The 14546-nt window shown below is 41.0% G+C and overlaps 1 protein-coding gene across 3 annotated transcripts in view; it reads left to right on the top strand.

The window, feature by feature from the left end:
* Positions 1–14546, top strand: part of NSD3 (nuclear receptor binding SET domain protein 3) — a 40185-nt gene that overhangs the window by 20325 nt on the left and 5314 nt on the right. Inside the window, exons 15-21 of one of the 3 annotated variants that reach the window (XM_006023009.3) lie at positions 3316–3465; positions 5579–5735; positions 7246–7448; positions 7907–8019; positions 8932–9201; positions 13236–13352; positions 14031–14172. In XM_006023009.3, coding sequence (XP_006023071.1) covers positions 3316–3465; positions 5579–5735; positions 7246–7448; positions 7907–8019; positions 8932–9201; positions 13236–13352; positions 14031–14172 — 1152 coding nt within the window. Of the gene's footprint in view, positions 1–3315; positions 3466–5578; positions 5736–7245; positions 7449–7860; positions 8020–8931; positions 9202–10541; positions 11022–13235; positions 13353–14030; positions 14173–14546 lie in introns of those variants that run through there. The other 2 variants (XM_025203404.1, XM_025203405.1) reach the window with 2 other exon arrangements.

The raw sequence follows: 14546 nt of genomic DNA, 5'->3' as shown, positions 1-14546 counted from the left end.
GTTCGAGACTCGCTAGTAAAGGAGGTGAAATACACGGTGGCTTTGAAATCCACCTGCGTATGCAAGAACAGAGCAGTAGATACAGGACCTAGGAAAAGGGTGAGGGAGCCAGAGTCAGGTGCTCTCCCTGTTCAGAAGTAGAGTGCAGGAGCAGTCGCAGAGGATCAAGGTAAATGGAGACAAAGTTCTTGCCCTTTTAAATGCATCTAATTTTTTCCAGAGAAATGGCGTCCGGAGGCTCAGAGGGAAACAGTAAGTTTTAGAACGCTGAGCCTGAGAGGGGCTCTCCAAGGGTGTGGAACAAAGGTGCTTGCAACATGGTTCAGTGCTTTTCCATAAATCAGCTTGTCTTAGTATTTTGGGACAATTCCCTAAGCAGTGTATATGTTGGGTGAAGTCACATGGGCACGGCACGAGCATACACACATGCCAGCCTATGATTGTAGCATGTGGTTTTTATGCTCTTATATTGCTAAGGTTTTAGATTGATATTTATATGTCTTGATTTAACATTAATTTTGATTCTGATTTCATTAGTGTATGTAAAAGTATACCACCTAAACAATTCTAATTATCCTATTTCTGAATGTTATAAGCAACAAAAACCTGTGTATATGTATCCAGAGGTGCTTTTGTAGACGCCCATAAGAGTTGAGAACTATTTCTAGCTTGCTTTTTACATTAAAAGTTTAACAATTATGTCCAGATGTGCAGGAAAAACACAGGGGGAGGAAATTACATAAGTCTTGCATAATGTTGTCAGCTGAGAATGGGCTGGAACAAAATCCTGCTGTAGGTAGAGCAAATGGGTAAAACTAAACTTCAGGATTTTATGCCAGTTGCTTAGGACTAGTCTGATGCTGGACTCGGATATAGGAGTGTGAAGAACCAGCTTCTGAGACTTTCTATTGATGACTGAGCAGTCACCCTAGATATTCCTCTGAAAAGGTCCAGCAACAGCTTCACTCTGAGACAAAAGATTTAGTTAAGGGGAACTTACAGTTCAGGACACATTGCCTTCAACTGTTGCTGCTTTGCTTTGTGCATGAAGAGGTAGGTCATTGCGGTCTAGGCGCTGCTTGGAACAGGTTTTTAAAGGAGTAAGTTTAGATGGTCTGTCAGTTGCTACCTGTGAAGGGCTCTGTGCTCTGACTGGGATCGTAATGAAATTTAATTATGTGCTTCCAGAATGGAGGATCACTGGTTAATCTTGGGAGCACCTGTAGTCTGTTGCAATTGTCAGTTCTGCGTACCATTTTTAAGCTCCAGTACCAGGATATGCAGCTATTTTGTATTATGTGGTATTTGTGTTTATGGAGTCACAGTGCATAGACTTTGTCAGGACTTGGCCATTTTGGTGCTTATCACAGTAAAGCCCTTAAGTGCTGTTTTCCAAGGTGTTGTCCATGTATTCAATGCTACACAAATACAAAACGTAAGCAGCTTCTCTGTCTGTGAGGCTAATACTATTTATCCTACAGGTGGGGAACTTTAGTAAAGGCCCAAGCTGTTCCTCAGCAAGTATTTGGATTTTATTCAGCATGCACAGCAGAAAGCAGAATTTTGGGCTGGGCTTCCAGATTTGCGTAGTCGTTGCCCAGTAGTTTAGAGAGTGCCTCCCCTGCTGTTACCATGACTGCATCAGAAAGAATGGAGGTGCAGACCTGGCGTGCCTGCTGCTTTATTTAAAAAAAATAAAAGCAAGGTAGAGGGGAGAAGTCCTTACCTCCTTCAATTGACTTAGTTTTACAGTGATGTAATTTTGGAGCTGGATATACAGCTGCTTGGAAGCTGAACCCTAACTCTGCACAAGACTACACTTTCTGTTAACAATAGAAGAAACGTATGAGCATTGCATAGATTAAAATTTCCAGTCCTCTATATTCACTGTTCCTTAATTTATTCTTATAGAAAGTTTACAATGCGAATTGGCAACTAAATGAAGTCCCCATGTACCATAGGAGTATGACATGGGTCTCTCAGGCTTTGATAGGGACTGGTTTCTATACAGGGCAGCTGGCAGTGGGAGTGCACCTTGCACATCATTCAGCTGCCCACCTGGCAGCATTAGTAGGCTTAGAGAGGAGCCACCAGGTCAGGATGGTCTGTGTGAAGTTAAGAAGGAACTGGTGAAACTCTGGGGTATGGCAGGAGCTCTGAACCCTTAAATTGAGAATAAAACATATTAACATTTGGTTGCCTACATATGAAAACAGTGCTAGCTGTCTCTTAACACGCTACTTGGCATTGGAGAGAAGAGCTGTGTTTTTTAGGTGTGGTGCCTTTTTTAGAAAGACAAAAAATGTAGGTATCAAAGTACCAGCAGACTGTTTAGCTCATTCCATGCAACTGGCAGGCCCCATGTTTTCTTGTCCAGATTCCAGTTATCACTGTGGAATATCTTTTTTTTTTCCCCAATCCCCTCCTGTCCCACAAGGAGCTTGTCTTCAAGCTTCCTTGGGCCTTAAGTTCTGTGTTGTGCTGTTTGCCAGATGACCCAGTTTACCAGCGTCCCGCACTCCTGATTAAAACTCTCTCTGACTCTGAGTTGCCTGACTCAGTGACCCGTTTAGGAAATGTGCTGTAATCCAGCTAACCCCTTTGGAAAGGCATAGAGCAAGAAGCAACTGTAGACTTTTAGGAGAGCAAAATATTGAACCTTTTGTTGCAGTAAACATTCAGTGCCCCCAGCTGTGGAATTGCAGAGTCCTTGAACTTTATATGACATAACAGCCCCTCTTGCTCTGCATGCTTGCAGCATTCACGTTTGGTCTCAAATCTTGACATTTTTCTATGCAACTGTAAGTGCAACAAATGATTTAAAATAAAGCAAAAGCTTGGAGCACGGCTGTAGCGGTGGTTGAGTTCTGGGATCCCCTGTACAGAGTCTCTGGCCCCTCCAGTTGACCATCCCTTCTGAAAGAAACATTTCTGATGCAGTCACTCAGTTACCTTTATTTTGTAATTGGGCCAGCTGTTTTATTTGGGAAAGAGGGGACTCATGGGGAGCTAGCAGCAGGTCTTTAAGTCTGCAAATCAGAAAGATGGCACAAAGGACATTCCACTTAGACGCAGCCTGTTTACTCTCAGTTTCTCCACTTACACTTGAATTCAGCCTGTCCGAGAATTCAGCTTGACCTTTCTGTGGTAGCTATAGAATCCTTTTCTGTCCGTTTTTTCTTTTTCTTCATATTATCTTTTTCTTTCAAACTTATATATGCATATTAGGTGTTCATTTGATTTATTTTATTTTCACCTTTATGGAATCATGGGTAGTTTCATTGCAACTCATCTCTTTCTGTTTGTTTCGTATAGGGCTGGTAGTGCAGGATCATTCAGACCCCCTGTTCAGTTCATATGCCTATAAGTCCCACTACCTACTGAATGAATCAAATCGTGCTGAGTTGATGAAATTACCTATGATTCCTCCTCCTTCGTCAGCTTCCAAAAAGAAATGTGAGAAAGGTAACCAAAATAGTTTCCTTCTCTTTAATTTTACTTTCGCTTTTCCTATTTTTCTTTTTCTCTTTTAACTCAAACAAATGTTTGCTTGTCCAGCGCCACCTGATGCTTTTAGTGAATTTCATTCATTGATTACTGTGAGCTTGTGTTGATGTTGTTGGCAAAATATTTATCATCAAAGGGCTTAAAATAATTAGCATCCCAAAATTCTTCTTCCAGAGGTTAAATCACCGATTGTATCTGACATTAGGTTATTTTAATTTTAAGGGGGCTGTCTAGCTAGCCGTAAGCTTAAGAGGAAGGGGGAGCAGAGCTTTGTAGTATTCTAGTTCAGCACCTCTAAATTACTTTTAAGAACTTACTCAGTTGCCTTGATCTGAGGGCAGAGAATCCTACTCCAGATCTCCTGTACAGCTGATGCAGACCCTGCAACAATAAGAACGAGGTTTGTTAGGTGGCGTGTTTATATGGGAAAGTTGGCATTCCAGAGGAAAACTGAAGACTTAAGAAGGCAGATGGCTCATTTGCCTGCTTCTCTGTACATTGGTGCTCCTTTCTTTACTTACGTGACTGATTGCTCACTTCTCGGAGCAGTGCTTCTTAATTGATGGAATTGGGGATTCTGTCCTGCACAGCAGGGGGGCATTTATGGCAGGATCAGAACAGATGCTTTTTCAAAAACAAGGTGAATGCTTTACACCATGTTGGTATTGTACTGGTATGGCTTATCAAAGGAATTAATGGAAAAAGACCCTGCAGTGTCTGTCTGTCAGGTTCAGAGGCCGTAGCCTATCCCCACAAAAATTTGACGTCCCAAAGAGTGTTCAGGAATGGTACCCAGCTAGTCATCCTACAGTTAGATCATTTCACATTGCTACTAGGCTTAGATTTCTTCAGCATCTGTGTGACTTGTAACAACAAAAATTATTTTGAGCCCTCCGTTTGCTTAGCTTGAGCAATATCTTACTAATGCATCATAAGAGCAAAGTTTTTTCTTGCTTAGCACTGAGAGTTTTTTGTGTTTGGTTTTTATTTTGGTTTTTGCATCTCTTGGCATTTTACCATCTTGGATATTGTTTCAGTGATTATGTTGGGTCTGTATTTCCTCTGAAATGGTTTGCAAAAATTCTTTTAAAACAACTTTAACTTATGGGGCTGGGGAGCTCTGGAAGATCCAAATGCTTGCATTTTATTACGGTTTTGACAGAGGAAATATAGGAAGTGATTTATTTTTTTTGTCACTGGTTGTTTAAGGAATGCTTTTTGCAAGATGCTACAATCAATTAATGCGGTGACATTTTTGAAAGTCTATAGGTGGACAAGATTTTCTGATAAATATTTGAAAAAAAGTTTCGATTTTTACTTCCATAGTATGAAAAAAAATAATTACTTAAAACGCTGCTTTAAATTTTCTCCCAGTCTTTTTGCCCTGGGACTCATTAAATTTGTGTGTAGATTGTAGCAAGTGTTTATTGATCATCTCAGCTGCTTCACCCAGTGAGGATGGCTTCGAGATGTGTGCTCACAATAAAACACATCTGCTAGAAACAAGCCAGCCAAAAACAACTTTGGATGCAGAAAAGCATTGATCAACCTATAGGCTGGTTTATATGCACACTAACTGATTGATTGCTAAAGGATTCAGTCATGACAATGTTGGATAAAAAGTGTTTCAAAAAGTTGATGATTGGTCTGATTGTTACAAAACAGTGGCCACTTCCAGAATGGCTAGATTTAAAAAAAAAAAAAAAAAAAAAAAAAAAAAAAAAAAGTCATGGAATATTCAAGAATTTATGCTCGTCACTGAAACATCAGATCCCATGTCAGCTTGCCTTATTTGATCTAAATTAGTTTTGAAATTCCTTAGCTTGCTTATATGCATTCTTGATGCAGCCAGAAGAAGAAGAAAATGTCACAGAAAAATAAGAATTGAATTTTTAATCCAGCATTGTAAATTGACTTGATCCCTTCCTTTTGCTATTTGTTTGGTGTGCGGCCACTGCAAATTTTTAATGCATTTTAATCGAGTAACACTGATTTTTGTCCCCCCCTCCCCTCCCACCCCCACTAAGAATAAGCTTTTTTTCTGCAAACTAAACAAGTATGTTTGTTTAAGGTGGAAAACTCTTGTGCTGTGAGTCCTGTCCAGCCTCCTTTCATCCTGAATGTCTCAACCTAGAAATGCCAGAAGGATGCTGGAATTGCAATGATTGTAAAGCTGGCAAGAAGCTACATTACAAGCAGATTGTTTGGGTCAAGCTTGGAAATTACAGGCAAGTTGGCTAGCTCCATCCAGAAACTACTTTAGGTTTTTTGTTTCTGTGGTGGTGATGTGACTGTCCTGGAGGCCTACAGGTAAACCAGTTGGAACATCTCATTATTAGTAAGGCCGATTCTGATGTAGACTATCTGACATGCTGTTAGATGCATGTCTTTTTCTAATTAAGTTTTGCTTGTGCTTTTTTTAGGCAGCAAAGGGAAGACATGAGCATGATGCATTTGATACTTTAGGGATATGGTGATGGAGGGTGGGGGGAAGCAGGTATTACTTAATTGAAACATCCTAGGTTGTTTGATTTTTAGGGGTCATGATTAATGTTCCTCAATGGGGAATGCATGTGGTGCTTGATGCTCGTGAGTATCCCCCGTCTCAGAATAAATATGATGAATGACATGTTTGGCGTGTCGGAGACGGTGAGAACAAGGAAGCAGAAAGGTGCTTAAGATTTCCATATCAAATGCATTTTTGGTGCACGAATGACATTCGCCTCCTTCGTCCAGATCTGAACATAAAACACACGCCCAAAGGTCTACCACGAGTGGCCTTTGCAGCAACAGTTTCAGCTTGTCCTTGGAGGATTTTGTGAGGACTGGCATTACAGAATGCGAGGGAACAACACTGAGTTGTTCACTTATTTTCCAGCTTTCACCAATATAGCACAATCAGTGAAAATGCTCATGGCTGGTTTTTGTGTGCATTTGCTGGAACATGATCTGTCCCTTGCTTCACTTGCTCAGAGTGGTAGTCCTAACTTTGAATTTATAAGCCCCCTTCACTGCTTCTGGAATCTATGCAGCTTGTCAAGCCTTCCCATTTTTTTCACTTTTCATAGCATTATGTAGCTTAAAAGAAGCCCAGCCAAATGTTGCTGGGTGGTTTCCCTTCTAGTGGTTGTGCATTAGCACGGTGCTGCTGTTGGAGTTCCCTGCATTGCAAAGCGACCGCTCAGGGAAACAACATTCAAACACTGTTGATAGTTGCAAAAAAAAAAAAAAAACCCCACAAAAAACCCCCACATATTTTTCTTCTTATACCATTTTCATTTATCAGTGTGCCCTAATTACTTGAATATTACTTCAAATCTGGCACAAAAAAATTGTTTTTAGTTTGCTTGCAGCTGTTTTTTTTTTTCTTTTAATCAACCTTGAAATTAATGTTGTTCTTGTTTTCAGTAAAAAAAAAAAATACTGTTCAGTTTTGATGATAGTCCTGCAGAAAGCTAGTCCGCAGTTGTGTCCAGTCCCACAGCCCTCATACAAGCAGAAGTCTTGCTGCAGTACATTGAATCTTGAATGTTCCTAGCCTGAATTCTAGACCGCTGCATTAGACAGCTGAAGATGAAGGGAGTCAAGTTGAAGGGATATTTATTCATTGATGAGCGGGATGTTTTTTAGGAAGGAAATGAAGCTGCTCTTACTATAGCTAAAGTTCCTCAGCCCTAGAAGCCAAACCTTTGCTTTTGTTTCACAGAGTTTGAGTTTTCTCCTTTTCCTCACTTTCAGGTGGTGGCCAGCTGAGATCTGCAATCCCAGGTCTGTGCCTCTCAACATACAGGGCCTCAAACATGATATCGGGGACTTCCCAGTATTTTTCTTTGGTTCACATGACTACTATTGGGTACACCAGGGCAGAGTTTTCCCTTATGTTGAAGGAGATAAAAGCTTTGCTGAGGGGCAGACTAGTATTAACAAGACCTTCAAGAAAGGTAAAATTAAACAAAGTTTATAGTGGTTTATGACAAAAGTTCCACGTGTTTGTGTCTCCATCACCACTTAACTTGCATGGGAATTATGTGCCTAGTGTTCTGTGTCCATGTTAAACTGCAAACTCTGTATAGATCCCCTGTACAGAGCTGATGAATGCTTTTAGCATCTAACTACCACAGTTCTTGCCAAGTTAAATTGGAAATAAGTGCTGATGTGGAGCCTGAGCTTCGATGGCACAGGGCCCCTGCACGATGTTTAAACACCTGCGGAAAAGTAGTCGGTGTAAAATTGATTTGCGTTTTAGTGCAACACTATTGTTAGTTTGTTTTTTGTTGTAGATTTCTAAGTACTAGTTTTCTTTCTCTCTTTTTTTTTTTTTTTTTTTTTTTTTTTTTAAATGCCTCTGAGCAGCAGCAGCCAACACTAATTCTTTCCTATTTGGGGCTCCTTTGCACAGCACTTGAAGAAGCTGCAAAACGCTTCCAGGAGCTGAAAGCACAAAGAGAAAGCAAAGAAGCACTAGAGAATGAAAGGAATTCAAGAAAACCCCCACCTTACAAGCATATTAAAGTGAGTTGCCTCTCTCTCCTGTATGAGTAAGCTATGTAGCTGCATGTGAGGAAGCAACTTGTACTGACTCTGGCTTAGAAGATAGTTTAAATAATTATGTTGCTGTTCTCAGGACTCTTGAGTGCTCTGCCTCATTGAGCACCATACAAAGGGGTGTGTACCTTTGCAATGAGAGGGCTGGAAGCATCAATAAATCGGTTGTAGAGTTAAAGGTCATTCCTGTTTAAGATAAGTGTTTTGACAATTGCAAGCAGATCTCACTTATCTTTAAATGAATCTTGGGTCTCATTTCCTGTTAGGAAAATACATTAGCATTGAACAGCCCTGGAAATGACAAAATATCGGTGTGAAAACTTAGACTTCCCAACCACCGAAAAAGATTTTTGCCAGCGGTTTCGGGTGCACAATACCCCAGGTTGTGCACTTTAATCTGTTTTTAAATTAACTTTCTAAAATACATCCTCAGGGTAGTAAGAGCATTTTTCTGTGCCTTGTAAGAGTTATAGTGTCAATAACTGTACTGTGCAGACCTCTTGCTCTCAGTTCAAAATCATCAGTTCCGTCTTCTTTTCTTCACTATGCACCTTGTCGCTGGCCTTCCTGAACAGCATAGATCCTTGATTTAAGCTGGTGGAATAATACCAGACGTGGTCTGAGGGTCCTTGCATTTTGTCTGTTTTCAAATTGCAGGGAAGTAGTATTGCCACATTGCTTTCTTTTGAAAGGGTTGGGAAAAAAATAAAACTCAGCTTGTCAGTCGCTAAGTGTATGATATTTGTTTTGCCTTCCCTCCCTCTTGAAATACCTTGGCTGTGGTGGGCCTTAAATCAAGTGGTTCTCATCCTAAACTGTGTAAGCTCTGCCTTAAATCCAAATTTATTCCTTGTGCCTTTTCTTTGTTATTTCCCACAGTCAAACAAAGTAATAGGGAAGGTTCAGATTCAAGTTGCTGATTTGTCAGAAATCCCTCGCTGTAACTGCAAGCCGTCTGATGAAAACCCCTGTGGTCTAGAGTCAGAATGTCTGAACAGGATGCTGCAGTACGAGTGCCATCCCCAAGTTTGCCCGGCAGGAGAGCGCTGTCAGAACCAGTGCTTCACCAAAAGACTCTATCCAGAAGCTGAAATCATCAAAACTGATCGCCGTGGCTGGGGTCTCAGGACAAAAAGGAACATTAAAAAGGTAGAATTTGGGACAAATGCTGAGTTAACTGTTGGAGTGAGAGAGAATAACGTGTTAATCTTTTATGGTTTGTACCTTAAGAGAGCGTGTACTACATTTTCCTACAGACAAGTGCATCTTTAGATTTACAAGGCGAATCTTCCTCTGTAGTAACAAATCTGACCTCATGGAATGTAAGGCGTCTTGGAGGAAATGTCTTTCTATTGTTACGACATTATCTCTTTGAAAAGGGGGTCAGCATCAGTTGTTCATAAATTCCTTTGAATGGGCTTGAGATGAGGACTGTCAGTAACACTTCTAGGAGAAAATGATGTACCTATGTGTTCTCAGTGATTTCTGGGCATAGAGAAGAGGGGGGATGCTCTCCAAACAAATAATTTGAAGTGGTTTGAGCCCCTCCTAACAACCTCTTGACTAAAAATGAAAAAAATCTTAGTGGGATGGAGATAAAACTTGCATGTTTTATTTTGTTTGGGTTGGTTGGTTTCCCTTACCCCTATTACTAACATGGCGAATAGAAATAATGACATGATACGGAATAGCACAAAGGATGGGAAGTAGGGCTGCCTGAGATAGCGAGCCTCATTGCAAGAGGTCGTTTTTAAGTACCTTCGTTTTTCATTTTAAGCCACTTCCCAAGAAAATGCTCGTTGCAGTTCCCAGTAGCCAGTTATCTGACTTGGGAATGGGAGGGGGGGTACTGTGTTGCTCTTAGAAACATGTGGGAAGGATGCTGTTCTTCACCCTCTTTGGCACTCAACTCTACAGACTGGAATTATTTCAGAAGAAATCGGAGTTTTATTAAAGGGCTTGAGGCGATCAGGAAACCCTGGACAACACACTTAAGTTCTTAAAGTTCAAGAAGGCAGAGAAGTATAATGAAGATGCAGAGATTTCTGTTCATTCCAATGCTGTTAGTAAAAGCAAGAATGACTGATTAACTAAAGGACTGCTGTGGACTTAAAGAAATGGCAATGGGTAGAGGGCAAGGCGATGCAGGGGAATGGGACCATCTTTCCGGACTGTCCTAATAGTCCTGAAAATGGATTGTTTTGGTTTTCCTTTACACTGTGTCACTGCACACTGTATTCCTGAGAGTGCCAGTCTGGGATTAATCCGGGTGGAATGTGTGACAGTTGATATGGAAAAACCAGAGCTTGCACTTGCCTATCTGAGTCCATTTTTCCAAGTGTGGGAATCTTCTTCTAACTGGATTGCAGTCTTGCTGTACTTCGAGGCAAGCGTGAGGATGATGGGCCTGGATTTCACAGCTGCTTTAACTTGCCAGGCAGAGGAGTGGATCTGTTGGACAGATGTATGTTTTGCTCTTACTCATGCAGGCTTCGTTGTTTCTGAACAAGGAGGCGGCTGAGCACACCTGAAGCATAGAAGATCTGGCTCTGGCTACAGATGAAATGGGCATTTAAGACTTCAGGACAAGTTGTGTTTATCCTTTGACCTGGATCCCCAGAGTTTGCTCGGGAGCACTGTTTTGCTCTTGATTGGCTCCGTGTTTTCTCCTTTTTATTTGCTCCCATCCTACTAAAGAAACAATCCTGGAACTTCTTGCTATGAAGGCACATCTCATGACTTTCATGGACAAAATTTTTATGTAAGGATTTCCACTATAAAAGGAAGCTGGCCGCTCTCCAAGCTGGGAATTCCACTGTGATGTTTTGGATTGTAGCAGGAAGCGATGGATGTACTGTTGGATGATGGACTTGGCTCAGATATAATTGGAGCTTGCAGATAAAAGCTAAGACATTCTGAATGGACTCCTTCCTGCAGTTGTGCTGCTTAAATAGCACGCATAGGATTATCCACTAGTCTTCAATACCCAGGCAGATGGGTTTGGGCAAAACAATTTTAACTGTGAGTTTTTTGCATTTGTCAGAGTGATTTAGATCGTCTCCCTCCTGGCTTTGTCTAGTAGCTTAGTTTTACTGCTGATAGCACTTTGGTATAGGAACTAAATGACGAAACAGGCATTCACTTGCCTATAGTGACGTTGGAGGTGTGCGAGCAGATAACTTAAACTAGGTTTTGAGGTTGACAAATATTGCCTCAGTTATAATCACAGACTTTGGCTGGACTAGAGACATTTCCGCCTATAGGCATTTAAATGACTTCCTGACCATAATTAGAGGAGATGCCTACTAAATTGATGGAAAAAAACTTGTTAAGAAGATTTTAACACACTCTAGTGTGTTCCTATAACACGTATATATGGTAAAACTTCATATTCATAGCATGTGTATAATAGATATCCTGTGAATTGCTTTACTGTGCTAAATTTGAAAGCATCTTTTCATCCTTTCATGAGCTCCTCAAAATCCAGTGGCTCCATTATAAAGCTTCTGGCGGGAGGGGACTTAATTCAGTGAAGTATTCTAAAGCGCACAGACTGAAACAGAAGTCATTTGGTAAGGAAAGTAGAGAGATCTCTCATTAGACTTTCAAAAGTACCTTCATGACCTAGGAGTTGAAGTTCATTGGTTTGAAATGAGATGTAGACTTTGAAAAGCCTAAATCAGTCTTGAAAAATGAAACTTAGGCTTCTCATGACTCATACTAGGTCTGGGCTATCAAACTCCATTTGGCCCCAAGGGCCAGATGAGTGGCATGTGGCTGGCACTGTGTGCTGGATCACCCCCCACCTGCATCCAGCCTGCGGGCCACATCTTTGACCCCAGTGCTGTAGGTGTTTTGAGAACTGTGCCCTGATAACCTTATCCCCTCTGTAGTGTAGGTTTTGTGATTTTGTTTTTCTTTCGTTGCTCTCTTGCTTCCTCTCTTAAAGATCCAGTTTGTGATAGCCATATTTCTTTCTGGTCAAGGAGGGCTGAACACTTCTCTCTGAAACCGGCTGGCTACCAGAACTTAGTTTTCGTAGGCTTTTGTCACAGCGCAGTGTTCACAGGATCAGGCCTGTAACATGTTATTCTTTTAAAAAGAAAAACACAAGCCCCTTTGTCTCGAAATGGTTCAGATACTCCTTGAACTCCTGACTCTGAGCCTAGCAAAGGGTTAATATTTGTGCCTGAACATTAGCAGCATTGACCCTCCGTGCACTGAGTATTTGCTGTCCTTGTATCAAGGTGTTCTCCTGTCCTGGCCACTTCATATTGCATCAGGTAAAAGCCAGGAACATGTCGTCAGCTTGAAGGCTCGCTTTTAACAGGTTTTTAGTGGTTTAATTATTTAATCCAGTTTTGTATAATCTGTGCCCCACACAAACCTTGTTATCGCACGCTAGTCACGTTCACTATTGGCCGTTCAAACTCCTTATAAAATAACTGTTCAAATACTATGTAGTGAAAATGTTTGGTAATAGAGTTAGGTTGCTGTTGTCTAATGCTGAGGTTCTCTGGGTATTAGCCCTGAAGGTGTTTCTGAAAGAAGAAAGCATGCATCTTGAAATGATGTCTGTGATTGAGTTGTCGTAACTAAAACCAGTGAATGGAGAAGCAGTTGTATGTCTGCTTTTTGCCTGTCTCTTTCTTTGGGCCAAGTCACAGCCTGTAGTTTAAGTGCCACCTGCACATGCGCTTGACATTTTGCTTATATGTTGTATACCTAATATGTGGTGTCTTGGTGTTTTGTGTTTTTTTTCTCTCCTGAATGTTTGAATATGTTGTTTATAAAGATGTGCTCAGTTTCTCTAGATTGGCTCATACAGGTGTTTGGACATAGCTGTCCCCAATTAACTAAAAGCCAAAGCTAACTAATCCAGCGCACCCTTGGGAACAGGATAATGTTTTCTCAATTGTACTTTCAATCCAAGCTCTAGATGTAACCCTTTTGTAAGTCAAGGTCTCCAATTGAATGCATATGTAGTTTTTCTATACTGGTGACTCTTACAGAGTACTTTGTGTTCACTTGTTCTCTGTATTTATAGTAGAAAGCCACCTTGCATGGGCCAGAGGACTAAGCCTGATCTACAAGGGCTTCCTGTGTCATGTACTATGCTTCTTCCTTTTACTTGTACTTAGCAAACAATAAGCCTGGGTTTCTTTGGGTTTTTTTTCTTTCAGGGTGAATTTGTAAATGAGTATGTTGGCGAATTAATTGATGAAGAAGAATGCAGATTGCGAATCAAACGTGCCCATGAGAACAGCGTAACCAATTTTTATATGTTAACTGTTACAAAGGTAAAGACCATAACTCTGCATAGCATAATGGTGTGTTGCTGCTTGCGAGATCAGGCTTTGAGACCTGGAGTAGTGGCAGAACTGTTGGTTCACGTTAATGCAAAAAAGTTCAATTGTAGCTACAGTGCAACTCATTTAGTATAATGCATGTACAAGGATCCAGAAAACGAAATCCCTTAGTCAGAGTGGATGATTCGGGGACCCCTCTTATTTGTGATCCAGTGGGGATGCCACTACAGGAGTGGGAAACTTGAGTTTTCATGAATGAGGCTGTTTAACAAGACTCTGAGTTGTGGTGGAATTTGGGCAGTCTGCTAATGAAACACGTGTAGTAATGTCAGGATGTGGCTGTTTCCTAGCAGCCCCAGACAGTAGCTTAGAAGATGGCTCTTTTAGGTCTCTGTTGACAGAGAGGGGCAGGGAGGTGGGGGTTGAACTGGGCCATAGATCCCATTACCAGTCCCTTTGGCTTTTTGTTTTCCCAAGCATGCATATTTAACCTGTTTAAGCTTTTGCTGAAGGTTGCCTTCAAGGAAAAGCTCATCACTTGCAATTCATTTAACAAGTACCTACATAAATATATTATCTGAAATCTTAGGGTTAGATGCTTGACTTGTCAAATGCAGGCTCTTGCTTTGGTCTGAATTCTAAATATGATTTTCTCTCTCTCTAATAAAGGACCGGATAATAGATGCTGGCCCAAAGGGGAATTATTCTCGCTTTATGAACCACAGTTGTAATCCAAACTGTGAAACACAGAAGTGGACAGTGAATGGGGATATCAGAGTTGGACTCTTTGCTCTTTGTGATATTCCTGCAGGTAAAAAGCTATCTCCATTTTGCTTGTCCCCTTCCCTAGTGGTAGCTTGCCCAAGGGTGGGGTGTTTTCTTGGTGTTTTTTGTTTTGTTTTGTTTTTTGGTTCAGTTGTTCCTGAAGTTACTTAGTCATGTTGGCATTTTTAATGTGACTGTTATGCCCTGGGATGAAAATAAATCTTAATCAAGAAGTTCTACCACCTTCAGTATGGGTAACCTAATTAGCAGTGAATCTAAAGATACGTGGCAGAGTGTTAAAGATAAAAGTGTATTACACACAAAGCTAACCTGACCAGAGCGTTACCTGCAGCTTGAAAACCCAGGAAATTTAATGTCACCCTTTTGCTGTGACCATAGGGACTTCTTGCCTATGGTAAA

The sequence above is a fragment of the Alligator sinensis genome, unplaced genomic scaffold (genome assembly GCF_000455745.1).
Source record: "Alligator sinensis unplaced genomic scaffold, ASM45574v1 scaffold98_1, whole genome shotgun sequence".
In the NCBI taxonomy this organism is placed as follows: domain Eukaryota; kingdom Metazoa; phylum Chordata; order Crocodylia; family Alligatoridae; genus Alligator; species Alligator sinensis.
This window is presented reverse-complemented; position numbering and strand designations above follow the sequence as displayed.